Source organism: Bubalus bubalis, chromosome 7 (assembly GCF_019923935.1).
Source record: "Bubalus bubalis isolate 160015118507 breed Murrah chromosome 7, NDDB_SH_1, whole genome shotgun sequence".
In the NCBI taxonomy this organism is placed as follows: domain Eukaryota; kingdom Metazoa; phylum Chordata; class Mammalia; order Artiodactyla; family Bovidae; genus Bubalus; species Bubalus bubalis.
The window spans coordinates 19,642,342-19,656,580 of NC_059163.1; the positions used below are offsets into that span (position 1 = coordinate 19,642,342).

Here is a 14,239-nt window from a genome sequence, read left to right on the forward strand (position 1 = left end):
TGGGAAAGATCCCCTGGAGGAGGACACAGCAAGCCACTCCAGTACTCTTGCCTGGAGAATCCCGTGGACATAGGAGCCTGGCGGGCTACAGCCCACAGGGTCACAAAGAGTAGGACACAGCTGAAGCAACTTACCAGGCCCACAGGCATCAACTAAATTTGGTTGGTAGGAGTTTCCTGGCATGTGCATTCTATTATTGTAGCAATAGATCCTCTGGTTATGTGACCTCCTACGTTTCTGTGAAAACCATAGAAAACAACTTTCATATTTGCAATGTATGTCATACAATAGAAGAGGATTGTTCAGGGCCATGCTTGTGCTATGCCCCACGTACATGACATGTTACATCATGGAAACCTTGCACCATCTCTGTTAAGTAAGTAGGTCTATTACACTTCACAGATGAGAAACGTTTTAACAGGTAGAATAACTCAGGCAAAGATATGCACTAGTCGTAAAGAAGTCATTACTCAACTCAACTTTTCATACCCGCACATTCCATTACACCATGCTAAGTCACGTCAGACTCTCTGTGGCCCTGGGCACTGTAGCCCGCAAGGGCTCTGTCCACGGGACTCTGTCCATGGGACTCTCCAGGCAAGAATACTGGAGTGGGTTGCCATGCCCTCCTGCAGGGGATCTTCCTGACCCAGGGATCGAACCAGCACCCCTTATGATTCCTGCACTAGCAGGCAGGTTCTTTAGCACTAGATCCACCTGGGATGCCCCCGTCGTTACACCATAAGCTTCACTTACGTAACAGAAGGTTTTAGTGCGCTCCAGAAACAGAACCAAAAGGAGACAGAGATGATATGAATATAGATATATAAAGAGAGCAAGAAATGTTAAGGAATTGCCTCATAACATTGTGGGGACTGGTAAGTCCAAAAAGCAAGATAGGCTGACAGGCTGGGAAGAGTTGCAGAGTCCAAAGGCAGCCTGCTGGCAGAATTCCTTCTTGTTCAGGGGAGCTCGCTCTTTCTCTGTTCAGGCCTTCAACAATTAGGTGAGGCCCACCCACATTCTGGATGGTTACTTTAAGTCTACTGATTTAAGCGTTAATTTCATCTGAAACATTACCCTCACAGAAACATCCGGAACAGCATTTGACTGAGTATGTGGGTACTATGGCCTAGCCAAGTTGACACATAAAATTAATCATCACAGAACAAATAAATAGAATATTTAAGGAACTAATTTTACTCCATTGAAATTATTTTATTTTTTTGCTTAAAATGTTTGTTAGTTATTTAATCATAAAAATATTATATGTATAGGTAACATTATGACAAATTAAAACAGAGATATATAAAATAAAAAATGAAAATCTAATTGCTTTATGCCCAATTCCACTATTCAGTGATAAATTTTATTAATATCAATAATTTGGTGTGCATCCTCCTATAAGGCTTTACCTCTTAGTGGTAAAGAATCCGCTTGCCAGTGCAGGAGACACAAGAGACACGAGTTTGATCCCTAGATAGGGAATATCCCCTGGAGTAGGAAATGGAAACCCACTCTAGTAACCTTGCCTGGGAAATTCCATGGGCAGAGGAGCCTGATGGGCTATAGTCCATGGGGTCACAAAGAGTTAAACACGACTGAGCTCAGTCTCTGGGCTTTTGGTCTCCTCTAAGGCATATAAATAGATAGATAGATAGATTAGATGAAGCTACAGCTATAGCTGTAGAGCTAGACATATGTGATTTGGGATTTACAGGGCTTTTTTATTTTGTTTCTATGTTTTAAATGAATTCATACTATATTGTAACCTGTTTTTTTTTTCCACTTAATATATGGTAGACCCCCTTTATGTCCGTAGCATAGATTCTTTTTCATGTCTGCATAGTATTCCATCATATAGATTATTTACTTAATCACTTTCTTATTGATGAAAACTTAACTAATGTTGCAGTTATACATATATGATTTTGTACACACACTGGTATTTTTGTAGGATAGTGTACTGTTAATTGATTCTATTGATAGATCACAGGATATGCACATTCAAAATCTGAAAGGTACTACCTACTCACATACTTTTGTAATCTTTCCTTCTTTTCCCCCCATCTTCCCAAAGTAACCATCAATATGCTTCTGTCAGTGTAGATTAGTTTTCATTTTCTACCATTTTATATAACAGAACTATATAGTGTGTGGGCTTCCCTGGTAGCTCAGCTGATAAAGAATCTGCCTACAGTGCAGGAGATCCCAGTTCAATTCCTGGGTCAGGAAGATCAGCTGAAGAAGGGATAAGCTACCCACTCCAGTATTCTTGGGCTTTTCTGGTGGCTCAGCTGGTAAAGAATCTGCCTGCAATGCAGAAGACTTGGATTCAATCCCTGGGTTGGGAAGATCCCCTGGAGAAGGAAACAGCTACCCACTCCAGTATCCTGGCCTGGAGAATTCCATGGACTGTATAGTCCATGGGGTTGTAAAGAGCTGGACACGACTGAATGACTTTCACTTTTCACCATTCCGTGTGTACTATTTTATGCAGCTTCTTTCACTCACTATGATTTTTTGAGGATTCATCAAGTTGTTGTGCACACTTAAAATGTGTTAAGAAGGCAGATCTCATGTTAAGTATTTTTAACCCCCCCAAAACATTAGGAAAAAACAAAGAAAATATTTGAATGGCAAATAAGTACATAAAAAGATGTTCAACATCATCAGTCACTAGAGAAATGCAAATGAAAACCATAGTGAGGTACCGCCATACACCTATTGGGACAGCTAAAATAAACAGACTAACTCACACCAAGTGTTAGCTTATACAGAGGAACTGAAACCCTCATGCACTGATGGTTGGAGTGTAAAATATAGTTTCTTAAAAAGTTAAACATACACCTACTTTTTGGCCCAGCCATTCTGCTCCTAGATATCCACCCTGCAAAAATATATATCTGTATCAAGACTTGTACACAAATGTTTAGAGTAGTTTTGCTTGTAATAGCCAAAAACTAAAAAAACAACCCAAATGCCCCCCAGCAGGTGAATGAATAAACAAATTGTGGTCTATCCATGTAATAGTATACTCAGATCAAATCAGATCAGATCAGTAGCTCAGTCGTGTCCGACTCTTTGTGACCTCATGAATCACAGCAAGGAATGAACTATTGATACAATTTGGATGAATCTCAAGATAAATATAATATTAAGTTGTGGGTAAAATTTTCAGGATCATCACTAAAAGGATAAAAATTAGTTGTGGAAGATATGAAAGTACTAAAAGGGGCTTCACTGATGGTCCAGTGGTTAAGACTTCACTTTCCAACATAGGATGAGGTATTTGATCCCTGCTCAAGAAGCCAAGATCCCACATGTCTCAAGGCCAAAGAAACAAAACATGAAACAGAAGCAATAACGTAACAAATTCAATAAAGGCTTTAAAAACAGTCCCCATCAAAAAAAAATCTTAAAAAAAAAAAAACTACTAAAGGGAACAAAGGGCATCCCTAGTGGCTCAGACTTCACTTTCACTTTTCACTTTCTTGCATTGGAGAAGGAAATGGCAACCCACTCCAGTGTTCTTGCCTGGAGAATCCCAGGGATGGGGGAGCCTGGTGGGCTGCCGCCTATGGGGTCGCACAGAGTCGGGCACGACTGAAGCGACTTAGCAGCAGCAGCAGCAGCAGGGGCTCAGGAGGTAAAGAAACTGCCTGCAATGGGAGAGACCTGGGTTCAGTCTCTGGGCTGGGAAGATCCCTTGGAGGAGGGCATGGCAACCCACTCCAGTATTCTTGCCTGGAGACTCCCTATGGACAGAGTAGCCTGGAAGGCTACAGTCCATGGGATCGCAAAGAGTCGGACATGACTGAGCAACTAAGCACAGTACAGCAAAGGGAACAAAAGGAACAAGGAACGGTCTATTCAGCCAAAAAAAAAAAAAGTAGGAAAAATTAACATTTGATGAATAGGAAACATAAAACAATTTGCCTATCTCATCGGTGGGAATGATTTAGATGTCTCTGCTGTGCTACAATGTCTTTACCTCTTATTATTTCTCTTAGCGCTTTTGTGGTGAGTCCTTGGGAGCCTGCCCTGTTATGTGATGGGTGAATAGCTCCCCACTTATCTCACTCCTCTTCTTCCCTGGGGCCCAGAAGCCCACATGAGGGCTGTCTGTTAAACGGCTCTGCACTGTGTCCCAGGCAAGGCCACAGCTGGCAGTTCTGGGCTGGCCCAGCCACTCAAGCTGCCTTCAGTTAACCTCCCATCTTTCATTCCCCAGCCTGTTCCTTCCTCCTTTCTGACCTCATAGGTTTTGGTTTGGGGTTTATCTTATGCAGTGCCCCTGACCATGTTAAGTTTCATGTTCCTGAGTTCTGTTTTACTTTCTCCATCAACATAATCCCATCTGCTTCATTTTTTTTCAAAAATTTCTGAAGATTTTTGGCTCACTAAGTCCCCCCAGCCCTATTTTCTAGTGCAGCTTGAATGTTATTTAACAAAGCTCTGCAAGCACATAGTTGTTAAAATTACCTAATTTAAAAAGTTTGTTGAGAAAAATAATAGTCCCCAAACTTCTATTCCCTATTTCCTCTTTCCGAGAGCTGTTTACCTCCATATCTCCAAATTGTAGACTTGTATTGCTACCTTTTGACTGTTCAGTTGGGGACGTTGTCTATGGGCCTCCCATTGTGGAAGATGAGAATTTAGTTCTGTTTTCTCCCCTTTCTGCACCACAGACATGCACCCTACCCCTACCCCACTCCCTCCAATATGTGAAGTGAAAGTCGCTCAGTCTTGTCCAACTCTTTGCAACCCCATGGACCATACAGTCTATGGAATTCTCTAGGCCAGAACACTGGAGTGGGTAGCATTTCCCTTCTCCAGGGGATCTTCCCAATCCAGGGATCGAACCCAGGTCTCCCACATTGTAGGCGGATTCTTCACCAGCTGAGCCACAAGGGAAACCCCCCTCCAATATGATTATATGCAATTTTAGTTAAGTCCATATTTAGCATTTACATTATGATACCTATATTTGCTCTTCAGAGCTGAGTTGAAATGTGTAATGAACAATGATCGTCTTTTCTACTAAACTTAGTTTTTCCTACTATTAATAACCCTTGACTTTTTCACTAGGAGTTTTCCATTTACTTAGAAGTAATCCAATCCCAAATTCTTTCCAGTTTTCTAAATCTCTTCCCTAAACATCAGACGGACATTCTATCATCTTCATCTTCTTGATGAAATCACTCCGTGACCCTGCCATCTCCATCGTAATGACCTGGGGATTCCTTTAACCAGTTCCACATGTTAGGCTCTGGTTTCTTATACCCCACATCTTCTTCTTTCTTAGTTTGCTTCTTCATTCTGGTGGGGGCACCCTCTAGGAGCTTCCTGATACAGGGAAAGGGTATAGGAGAAAAGAATTTTGAGATTTTACTTCCTGAAACTGTTTACCTTCCTTTGATAGTTTGTTGGATATTTTTTTTTTTCAACCTTTTACCTCTCTTTAATCTTATACCTCTTTTGCCTCATGGACTCTTTTTCCTTTTTAAATTTTATGTATTTACTTTTGGGGGGGCTGTGTTGGGTCTTTGTTCCTGTGAAGGCTTTTCTCTAGTTGCGGTACACGGGGGCTGTGTAGTGCATGGGCTTCTCATTGAGGTAGCTTCTCTTGTTGCAGAGCACGGGCTCTAGAGAGCATGGACTTCAGTAGTTATGGCACGTGGACTCAGTAATTGCAGCTCCTGGGGTCCAGTGTGGGCTCGATAGTTGTGGTACAGGGGCTTAGTTGCTCCATAGCATGTGGGATCTTCCCAGACCAGGGATCCAACCTGGGTCTTCTGCACTGGCAGGCGGATTCTTTACCACTGAGCCACCAGGGAAGCCCCTGGTTGATATCTTCCATTTTATATATTACAAAGTACAGGAAAACATTTGATGTGATAAAAAGAGACAGGAGTTATGTGGAGAAATCAACTAAAATCAACTAACATTTTCCTGAATGTATCCATCCAAACTTCAAATTCGAAGAATCAGCACCTTCTGCTTCTCTTCAAAATGTCTTGAAAACCCACAAGCCTTTATTTCCACATAGGTGGGTTTTTACATTCTGTTTCTTTTCTGTTTTCCAACAGGGATCCATTTGTGATGACTACATGGTGACCCATTGCTGTACTCTGTGCTCTCTTTGCCAAATCAAGAGAGACATCAACAGAAGGAGAGCCAATCGCACTTTCTAAAAAAAGAATCAATGGTAAGTCCCAGAATCTGTGAATGTTTAGGAATGTAACTAAGGGCTTTGTAAACGAAGTATTATTTTGAACAATAATTCAATAATAGCAATTCTTTAAGTCTTTCAAATGTTATCTTAATATAAAGATAGATTTTGATTTCTTCTTATGAAGAAGATAGCTGTTCTGGCTTGTTCAAGCTACTGTAACAAAATAGCCTGAACAGGTCAAACATCAGGAACTTATGTCTCACAGTTCTAGAGAGAGAATATGTTTTGGTCTTTCTTATCAGGACTGTAATCCCATCACAGGGACCTCATCTAAACCTTGGAGACTTCATGATCTCATCTAAACCTTATTACCTCCCAAAGGCTCCATCTCCTAATACCATCACATTGCGGGTTGGGGTTTCAGTATCCCAGTTTGGGGAGCGGGACACAAACATTTAGTTCATAACTCTGTATTTTGAAACTGTATTTTTATAAATAAGGGGATGACTTTTCTAGACTTCTCAGAATTCTGGTGGTCTATTAATGAAAACACCACTTGCAAAAGCATGTATATATATAATACAAGAGTGTGGTGAGAAAACACGCTCCCTCCTAATACAAACAAACTGACAAAAGAAACTGGTAAGTAATTACAAAGTAATACAGCAAGTGATTGGATTTGGATTGATTGTGGCATGAAGCTTGATATGTACTTGAGGTGAGGTTAAACAGAAAAGTCCTATTGGAGATGGTGGAATTTGAAAGAGGTGAAATACTGTATAGAATACTTGGAAACATTATGTAGAATGTCATCATCTGAAATTCAATCAAGTCATTTTTCAACTCACTCTTTCAAGATTCTCAGAATTAGCTACTGAGGATGTAGTAAAGTAGAAATCAACATGATTTGGACAATCTTCTACAGAACATATCTAGAGTATGGGAAGAAAACATTACTTTTCCCATTCTTTGCAAAAATTCCACTTCCTTTCTCAAGTGAATGAGAACTCTGTATAGGTTAACAAACATAACTCTTGGAAGGTACATTTTTAAATAGTCATGTATTTAGCAAATAATGTCTCAAGTACCTAGTCCTGCACGGTACTTGATTTTGGGGAACAAAAGGAGATAAGTTGGTCTTGTCCTTGGAGACTTTACACTCCAAAAAACGGCGTTGATAAAATGCAAACTTTGACCAGTGCCTTTAGTCAGAGTGCTATTTTATGCTCAGAGGAAGAAAAGATGATATTCTGTGAGATGTACAAGTGAAAGTTTCTTGAAAGAAGTGGTTTTTTGATTCTGAAGAGGAAGTGAGCATCAGGGTCTCAAGAGGAAATAGGTGGCACTCAAGCTGTGCGAATAGAAGGATTTAATGAAACCACCTGCAGAGTGGGCGGGAGGCACAGGGACTTTTGGGGTGGGTGGGAGGAGACAGGAGAGGGAACCAGACCTCCCCTGGGCCTCTGGAGGAGGGGAGGGAGCAGTGACTAGAACCCCAAAGGAGAAACCTGTATGGTGGCTGCCCTGAGAGGACCTGAGCAGCCCGGAGCAACCCTACAGGAAGAGTCAGCGGGGAAGGTGCCCTGACCTCACATTCTGATGTCCTTCTGGGCTTCCCATTGGCTGAACCCACCAGGAAGGCAGAGACAGGGATGGTATTGCTGGGGCACACAGGTCAGCCTCGCAGGGCACAGGGCAGGGTGGACAAGGGTAGAAATAGATCAGATGGGACCAACAGAAGATTTCTGACTCAGGATGGGATTTTAATGAATAGAAAAGGGTGTTGCCTCTCAACAGCAACATGAGTGAAACATGAGTGCTGTGCTGTGATAAGGCGCTTCTGTCTGATTCTTTGTGACCGTATAGACCATAGCCCACCAGGCTCCTTTGCCATGGGATTCCCCCAGCAAGAATACTGAAGTGGGTTGCCATGCTCTCCTCCAGGGTATCTTCCCAACCTAGGGATTGAACCTATGTCTCCTACGGCTACTGTACTGCAGATGGATGCTTTCTGGTTGAGCCACCAGGAAAGCCCAATGGAACTACAGAGGCAAAAAGAGGAAAAAACATATTTATGAGTTTAGGTTCCTCTTGGCAGGAACATAAAAGGGGGAAAATAATGAGAAATGAAATATTTTACTGCAGTGTCATGAATACTAGGCTAACGATCTGGGCTTTCATTTGGTAAGCACTAGGGAGTTATTTGGGGGCTTCCCAGGTGACCCTAGTGATAAAGAATCTTCCCACCAACGCAGGAAACATAAGAGAAATGGCAACCCACTCCAGTGTTCTTGCCTAGAGAATCCCAGGGACGGGGGAGCCTGGTGGGCTGCCGTCTACGGGGTCGCACAGAGTTGGACACGACTGAAGTGACCTAGCATAAAGCAACTTAGCATGCAGGCAGGGGAATTATTTTAGGTTGAAGTAAAGGAGTAACACAGGTAGAGTTATGTTTTAGAAAAATTAACCTGGTAATGCTATGTACACAGACTGGACAGGGTAAGGTCAGAAGCAAAGAGGTGTTATTTCAACACTGCTTAAATGAACTCATGAGACAATTTGGATAAAATATTAAGAGCTACCCACACATACATAAATCCTGGCACCTGAGCTTTTTTTTTTTTCCTTCAAGGAAATTATTTCTCTGAATTTTTAAGCTGGTTTGCTGTAAAAATATCTTGATGGTCCTGACTCTTGCTCATCAGCTTGGACCCGACATTATTCATTGACAACAAAACTTTAGATCTCCAAATATCTGTAATGGGAGAATCAAAAGATAAAGATCAATGAATAATGTGATTTATGTTAAAAACAGACTGAGGCAAAGAGGTACAAGAACCAACTAAAAAGGGAGAATAGACAAATTTCCCAGAAGTACAGAATTTTAAATAATTAATGAAGGTATGCCTCCCTGTAAGGAAAGAAAGCTTTATTTCCCACTTCTTAAGTATGGGTTTGCATAGTGACTTTCAAAGTGTACAGTATAAAAGGGGGAGGGGGTGGGGGGGGCGAGTATAACCTTGGAAGACTAACCAGGTGGAAAATCCTGACAAAATTACTTTAGCCAGTTATCCTCGTTGGTGGTATCCTGTTGATAGCACGTAGCCCTGAAATGATGTGATGAAACTGGCGCTTTACCTCTGTGGTCTTCCTCTCAACACCCCACAACTCCAGTCTAACCATCAGAAAAACATTAGACAAAAAAACTGAGGCCCAACAAAAAAAAGAAAAAAAAACAAGAACAACAACAAAAAAAACTGAGGCCCATTCTGCAAAATACAAAAATTAAGGCAGATTCTCCTCAAAACTGTCAAGGTCATCAGAAATAAGAAAGGTCCAGTCACAGTTTAGAGGAGCCTAAGGAAACATAATGAGTAAAGGTAATATGCTATCTGAATGGAATCTTGGAACAGCAAAGGGACATTATGTAAAAACTGAGCAATCTGAATAAAGAACAGGCTTTGATTAATAATCTATCAACATTGGTTCATTAGTTGTGATACACCTACCATAGTAAGATGCTAGCCAGTAAGGGAACTGGTGCAGGTATATGGGAATTCTCTTGCAACTTTTCTATAAATCTAAAATGATTCTAAAATTAAATCTTTATTAAAAATTAAAAAGTAGACTGAGGAAATTTAACCATATTTTTTGTGTGTCCCTCGTAGGTGAAGAGCTCCCTTTTTTCCCTTTCTTCTGTGGTCTCTCCTGACCCGGTGAAGAGCTCTTACTGAAGCAACTAAAATCAACACCTCTTCAGCTTTTCCACTTTCTGCAACTGAAATATAATTGATATTTTTAATCACAATTAGTGGGGTTAAAAAAAAATTGAATTTTTATTTCAAAGGAGTGTTATCCCTTAGTTTTGTTAAATGGTCCAGCGTAGTTTCTCCTTGCTATTAAGTTTTCCAGCTTATAAATTCTGTATTACATTTTAAAATATAAACAAATAAAAGATTTTACATGATTCTTTACGGTTCTTTGCTCTCAATAAAATGTCTTCATGTCATCAGTCAATTCCAAGTGTCAATATCATAATTTTGTTCTTGCAGTTTGTTTTCCTAACAGGAGATTTTGGTCCAGAGCAATTCAGCTCTCTTTCATCTAAGAAGTTTAAGAGAGAGAGACAAAGACTACAGACAACTATTCTAAGAAAGTGGTCCCCAACCTTGTTGAACCAGGGACTGGTTCCATGGAAGACAATTTTGCCATGAAAGAGGGCGGGGGACAGGGGTGGGGTGGGGTGGGGTGGGTGGAGGAGAGAGAGGGAAGGATGATTCGAGCGCGTTACATGTATTGTGCACTTTATTTCTATTATTATTACATCAGCTCCACCTCAGATCATCAGGCATTACATTCTGGAGGCTGGGGACCCCTGTTCTAAGACACTTACAGAACATTTAACCAACGCTTTCCCTCCTTTTCGTGTTACCTACAAGCATTATTCGGAGAAGGCAATGGCACCCCACTCCAGTACTCTTGCCTGGAAAATCCCGTGGACGGAGGGCCTGGTGGGCTGTAGTCTGACAAAGCAACAGTGCACTAGGCTCTGCTTCCCAACCGCAGACTTGATGGTTTCATTGTTGTGTCATTAACTTTATCTTTTGCATATGAGGTATCAAAGCATATAATAAAAATTCAATTGTCAAATTCAGTATGATTCAATTTTGGTTAAAAACTGATAGATAAATGTGTGAAGTCATCATTTCTTTTTTTCCCATTTCTCATCCTGTTTATCCTCTGCAACATTTTGCCCTGCTGAAAATCTCACTTCCTAATTTCTTTTCTTTCTCCCCCTACACTTATGAGTCCATTTCATTTGTTGGGGTGGAGGGTCAGGCAAGGCAATCTTCAGACTAGTAGAAATATCTACTATAAGTAGAAATATCTATTAGTAGAAACATCTACTGTAAGTAAATATTTCACTATAAGTATATTGTGAGATTTCAGTGAGAAAAAATGTAAAACCACCTGGAACTTAATAGGCACTCAAACTTGAGTCCTTTGCCCTTTTTCCACTTGCCTTATAGATGTAGGTGTTTTGCAAGGTTCTATCCTGGGTCCATTTCTTTCACACCTCCTAGTCTTCTGGGAATCATCTACTCTCATAGCTTCAAATGCCTCCTATACACCAAGGAGGACTGTATTTCTAGTTCTTCTCTTACTATTGGTTTTCAGAATGTCTCTTCCACTGACTACAAAACAACTGCTTCTTGGTGTCCCCTACGCATTCTCTACCCAACAGATCAAACGATTTCACTACCCAGGTTTTCAAGGTAAGAAATCTAGATATCGGTGAAACCTAAATTGTCTCATCACACCCTTCTCCTTTCCCCTCACATCTACTCAGACACCAACTTCTGTCACTTAAACTCCACTTGATAACCCTAGTGGATGATCTTGTTTGTTCCTGTATCTGCAGTGCCTAGAAAAATGCCTGACACCTAGTAGATACATATGCAAATCGCTTTGGCCACCTGATACCAAGAACTGACTCACTGGAAAAGACCCTGATGCTGGGAAAGATTGAGGGCAGAGGAGAAGGGACAACAGAGGATGAGATGGTTGGATGGCATCACTGACTCAATGGACATGAGTTTGAGCAGCCTCCAGGTGTTGGTGATGGACAGGGAAGCCTGGCCTGCTGCAGTCCATGGGGTCACAGAGTCGGATACGACCGAGCAACTAAACTGAAGAGATCGTTTATTGAATGAATTAATCTGTCCTCTCCTCTTTGTCTCCACTGCCAAGAATGTAGTCCAAGCCCGCATTACGTCTTTTGAGAATCATGTTTATAGCTCCTGAATTAGTTTCTCGGCTTCTAGTAACTCCAGCTCCCATTGCTTTCTCCCCAGTTCATCCTGTATACTGCTTGCCATGAAAAAATTGTAAACATCCTAAAAAAATTTCCCTGATCCTTCACGATGTAACCTCAATCCACCTCTTTAGCCTATTCTCCCACCATCACCATGTTTTCACACTCCAAATTTCCTGTTTTCCCTACTTCGAACACACATACTTATTTCAAATTTCCAATTCCAAATGCTTGTTGTTTATATATATATATACTTATATATATATATATATATATACAAGCAATTGACTTTTTAAAATATATCTATCTGGTTGTGCTGGGTCTTAGTTGCAGCACTCGGGATCTTAACTGCGGCATATACAACCTATCGTTGCACTGTGTAGGCTTCTCTAGCTGTGGCACCGGGCTCAGTAGGTGCAACATGTAGGCTCAGTTGCCCCACGACACACAGGATCTTAGTTCCTGGACCAGGAATCAAACCTGCAACCCCGCATTGGAAGGCAGATTCGTAACCACAGGACCACCAGCGAAGTCCTGAAAGCAACTGACTTTTGTATATTAACCTTGTATCCTGCAACTTTGCTATAACTGCTTATTAGTTACAAGAATTTTTTCTTCTGGTTCCTTGAGATTTTCTACATAGATAATCATGTCAACTGTGAACAGAGATAGTTTTATTTCTTCCTTCCCAGTTCAGTTCAGTCGCTCAGTCATATCCGACTCTTTGCAATGCCATGGACTGCAGCACGCCAAGCTTCCCTGTCCATCACCAACTCCTGGAGTTCACTCAGACTCACGTCCATCGAGTCAGTGATGCCATCCAGCCATCTCATCCTCTGTCGTCCCCTTCTCCTCTTGCCCCCAATCCCTCCCAGCATCAGAGTCTTTTCCAATGAGTCAACTCTTCGCATGAGGTGGCCAAAGTACTGGAGTTTCAGCTTCAGCATCATTCCTTCCAAAGAAATCCCAGGGCTGATCTCCTTCAGAATGGACTGGTTTGATCTCCTTGCAGTCCAAAGGACTCTCAAGAGTTTTCTCCAACACCACAGTTCAAAAGCATTAATTCTTCAGCACTTTCTTTATGGTCCAAATCTCACATCCATACATGACTAATGGAAAAACCATAGCTTTGACTATACGGACCTTTGTCAGCAAAGTAACGTCTCCATTTTTTAATATGCTGTCTGGATTGGTCATAGCTTTTCTTGCAAGGAGCAAACGTCTTTAATTTCATGGCTGCAGTCACCATCTGCAGCCAATCTGTATTTAAGGTTAACTTTCTTTTCTGGTCTTACGGCATCACCCAGGACTTATAATACAATGTTCAATAAGAGTGGTGAGGGAATTCCCTGGTAGTCCAGTAGTTAGGACTCTGTGCTTTCTGTGCCAAGGGTGCAGGTTCAATTACTGGTGAGGGATTCCACAAGCCCCCAGGCATGGCCAAAAAAATTGGAGTGGTGAGAGTGGACAGCTTTGCCTTATTCCTGATCTTAGGGGGAAAGAATCTAGCAATCTAGTTTCTCACCATTTATGATGCTAGTTATAGGGTTTTTGTACATATTCTTTATTAAATTGAGAAGATTCCTCTGTATTCCTAGTTTTTTGAAATTTTTTTTATCATGAATAGGTGTTGGGTTTTATAAAAATGCTTTTTCTGTACTTATTGATATGATCAAAGAACTTTTCTTCTATAGCTTATAGATGTGATAAAGTATATTAATTGATTTTTTAATGTTGAACAATTTATATACCTGGAATAAATCCCACTTGGTCATGGCATATAATTCTTTTTATGTATTGCTGGATCTGACTCACTAATATTTTGTTAAGAATTTTTGCATATTCATGATAGATACAGAACTGCAGTTTTCCTTTCTTGTAATATCTTTATCTGGCTTTGGTGGAAGGATGATGCTTGCCTTAAAAAAAAAATGAATGAAGAAGTGTTCTGTGTGCTTCTATTTTCTGAGATTGTAGAGAACTGGTATGATTTCTTCCTTAAATGTTTGATAAAATTCAGTAGTGAACTCATCTGGGCCCAGTGCTTTCCGTTATGGAAGGTTCTTAATTATTAATTTAAAAAATTTAACAGTTATAGGCCTATTCAGATTATTTCTTGTGAGAATTGGTAGATATCGCTCATAGAATTGGTCCATATCATCTAAGTTATCAAATTTATCAGCATAGAGCTATTTATAATAGTCCTTAATTATTCCTCTAATCTTCATAGGATCTGTAGTTATGAC

The 14,239-nt window shown here is 40.8% G+C and overlaps 1 protein-coding gene across 2 annotated transcripts in view; it reads left to right on the forward strand.

Moving 5' to 3' along the window:
* Nucleotides 1–10,832, forward strand: part of LOC102394013 (placenta-specific gene 8 protein) — a 34,407-nt gene extending 23,575 nt beyond the window's left edge. The window contains exons 4-5 of one of the 2 annotated variants that reach the window (XM_044945712.2): nucleotides 6,093–6,211; nucleotides 10,231–10,832. In XM_044945712.2, the coding sequence (XP_044801647.1) occupies nucleotides 6,093–6,197 (105 nt within the window). In that variant the 3' untranslated portion in view covers nucleotides 6,198–6,211; nucleotides 10,231–10,832. Of the gene's footprint in view, nucleotides 1–6,092; nucleotides 6,212–9,846; nucleotides 10,146–10,230 lie in introns of those variants that run through there. The other variant, XM_006074454.4, reaches the window with a different exon arrangement.
* Nucleotides 10,833–14,239: the final 3,407 nt, after the last annotated feature.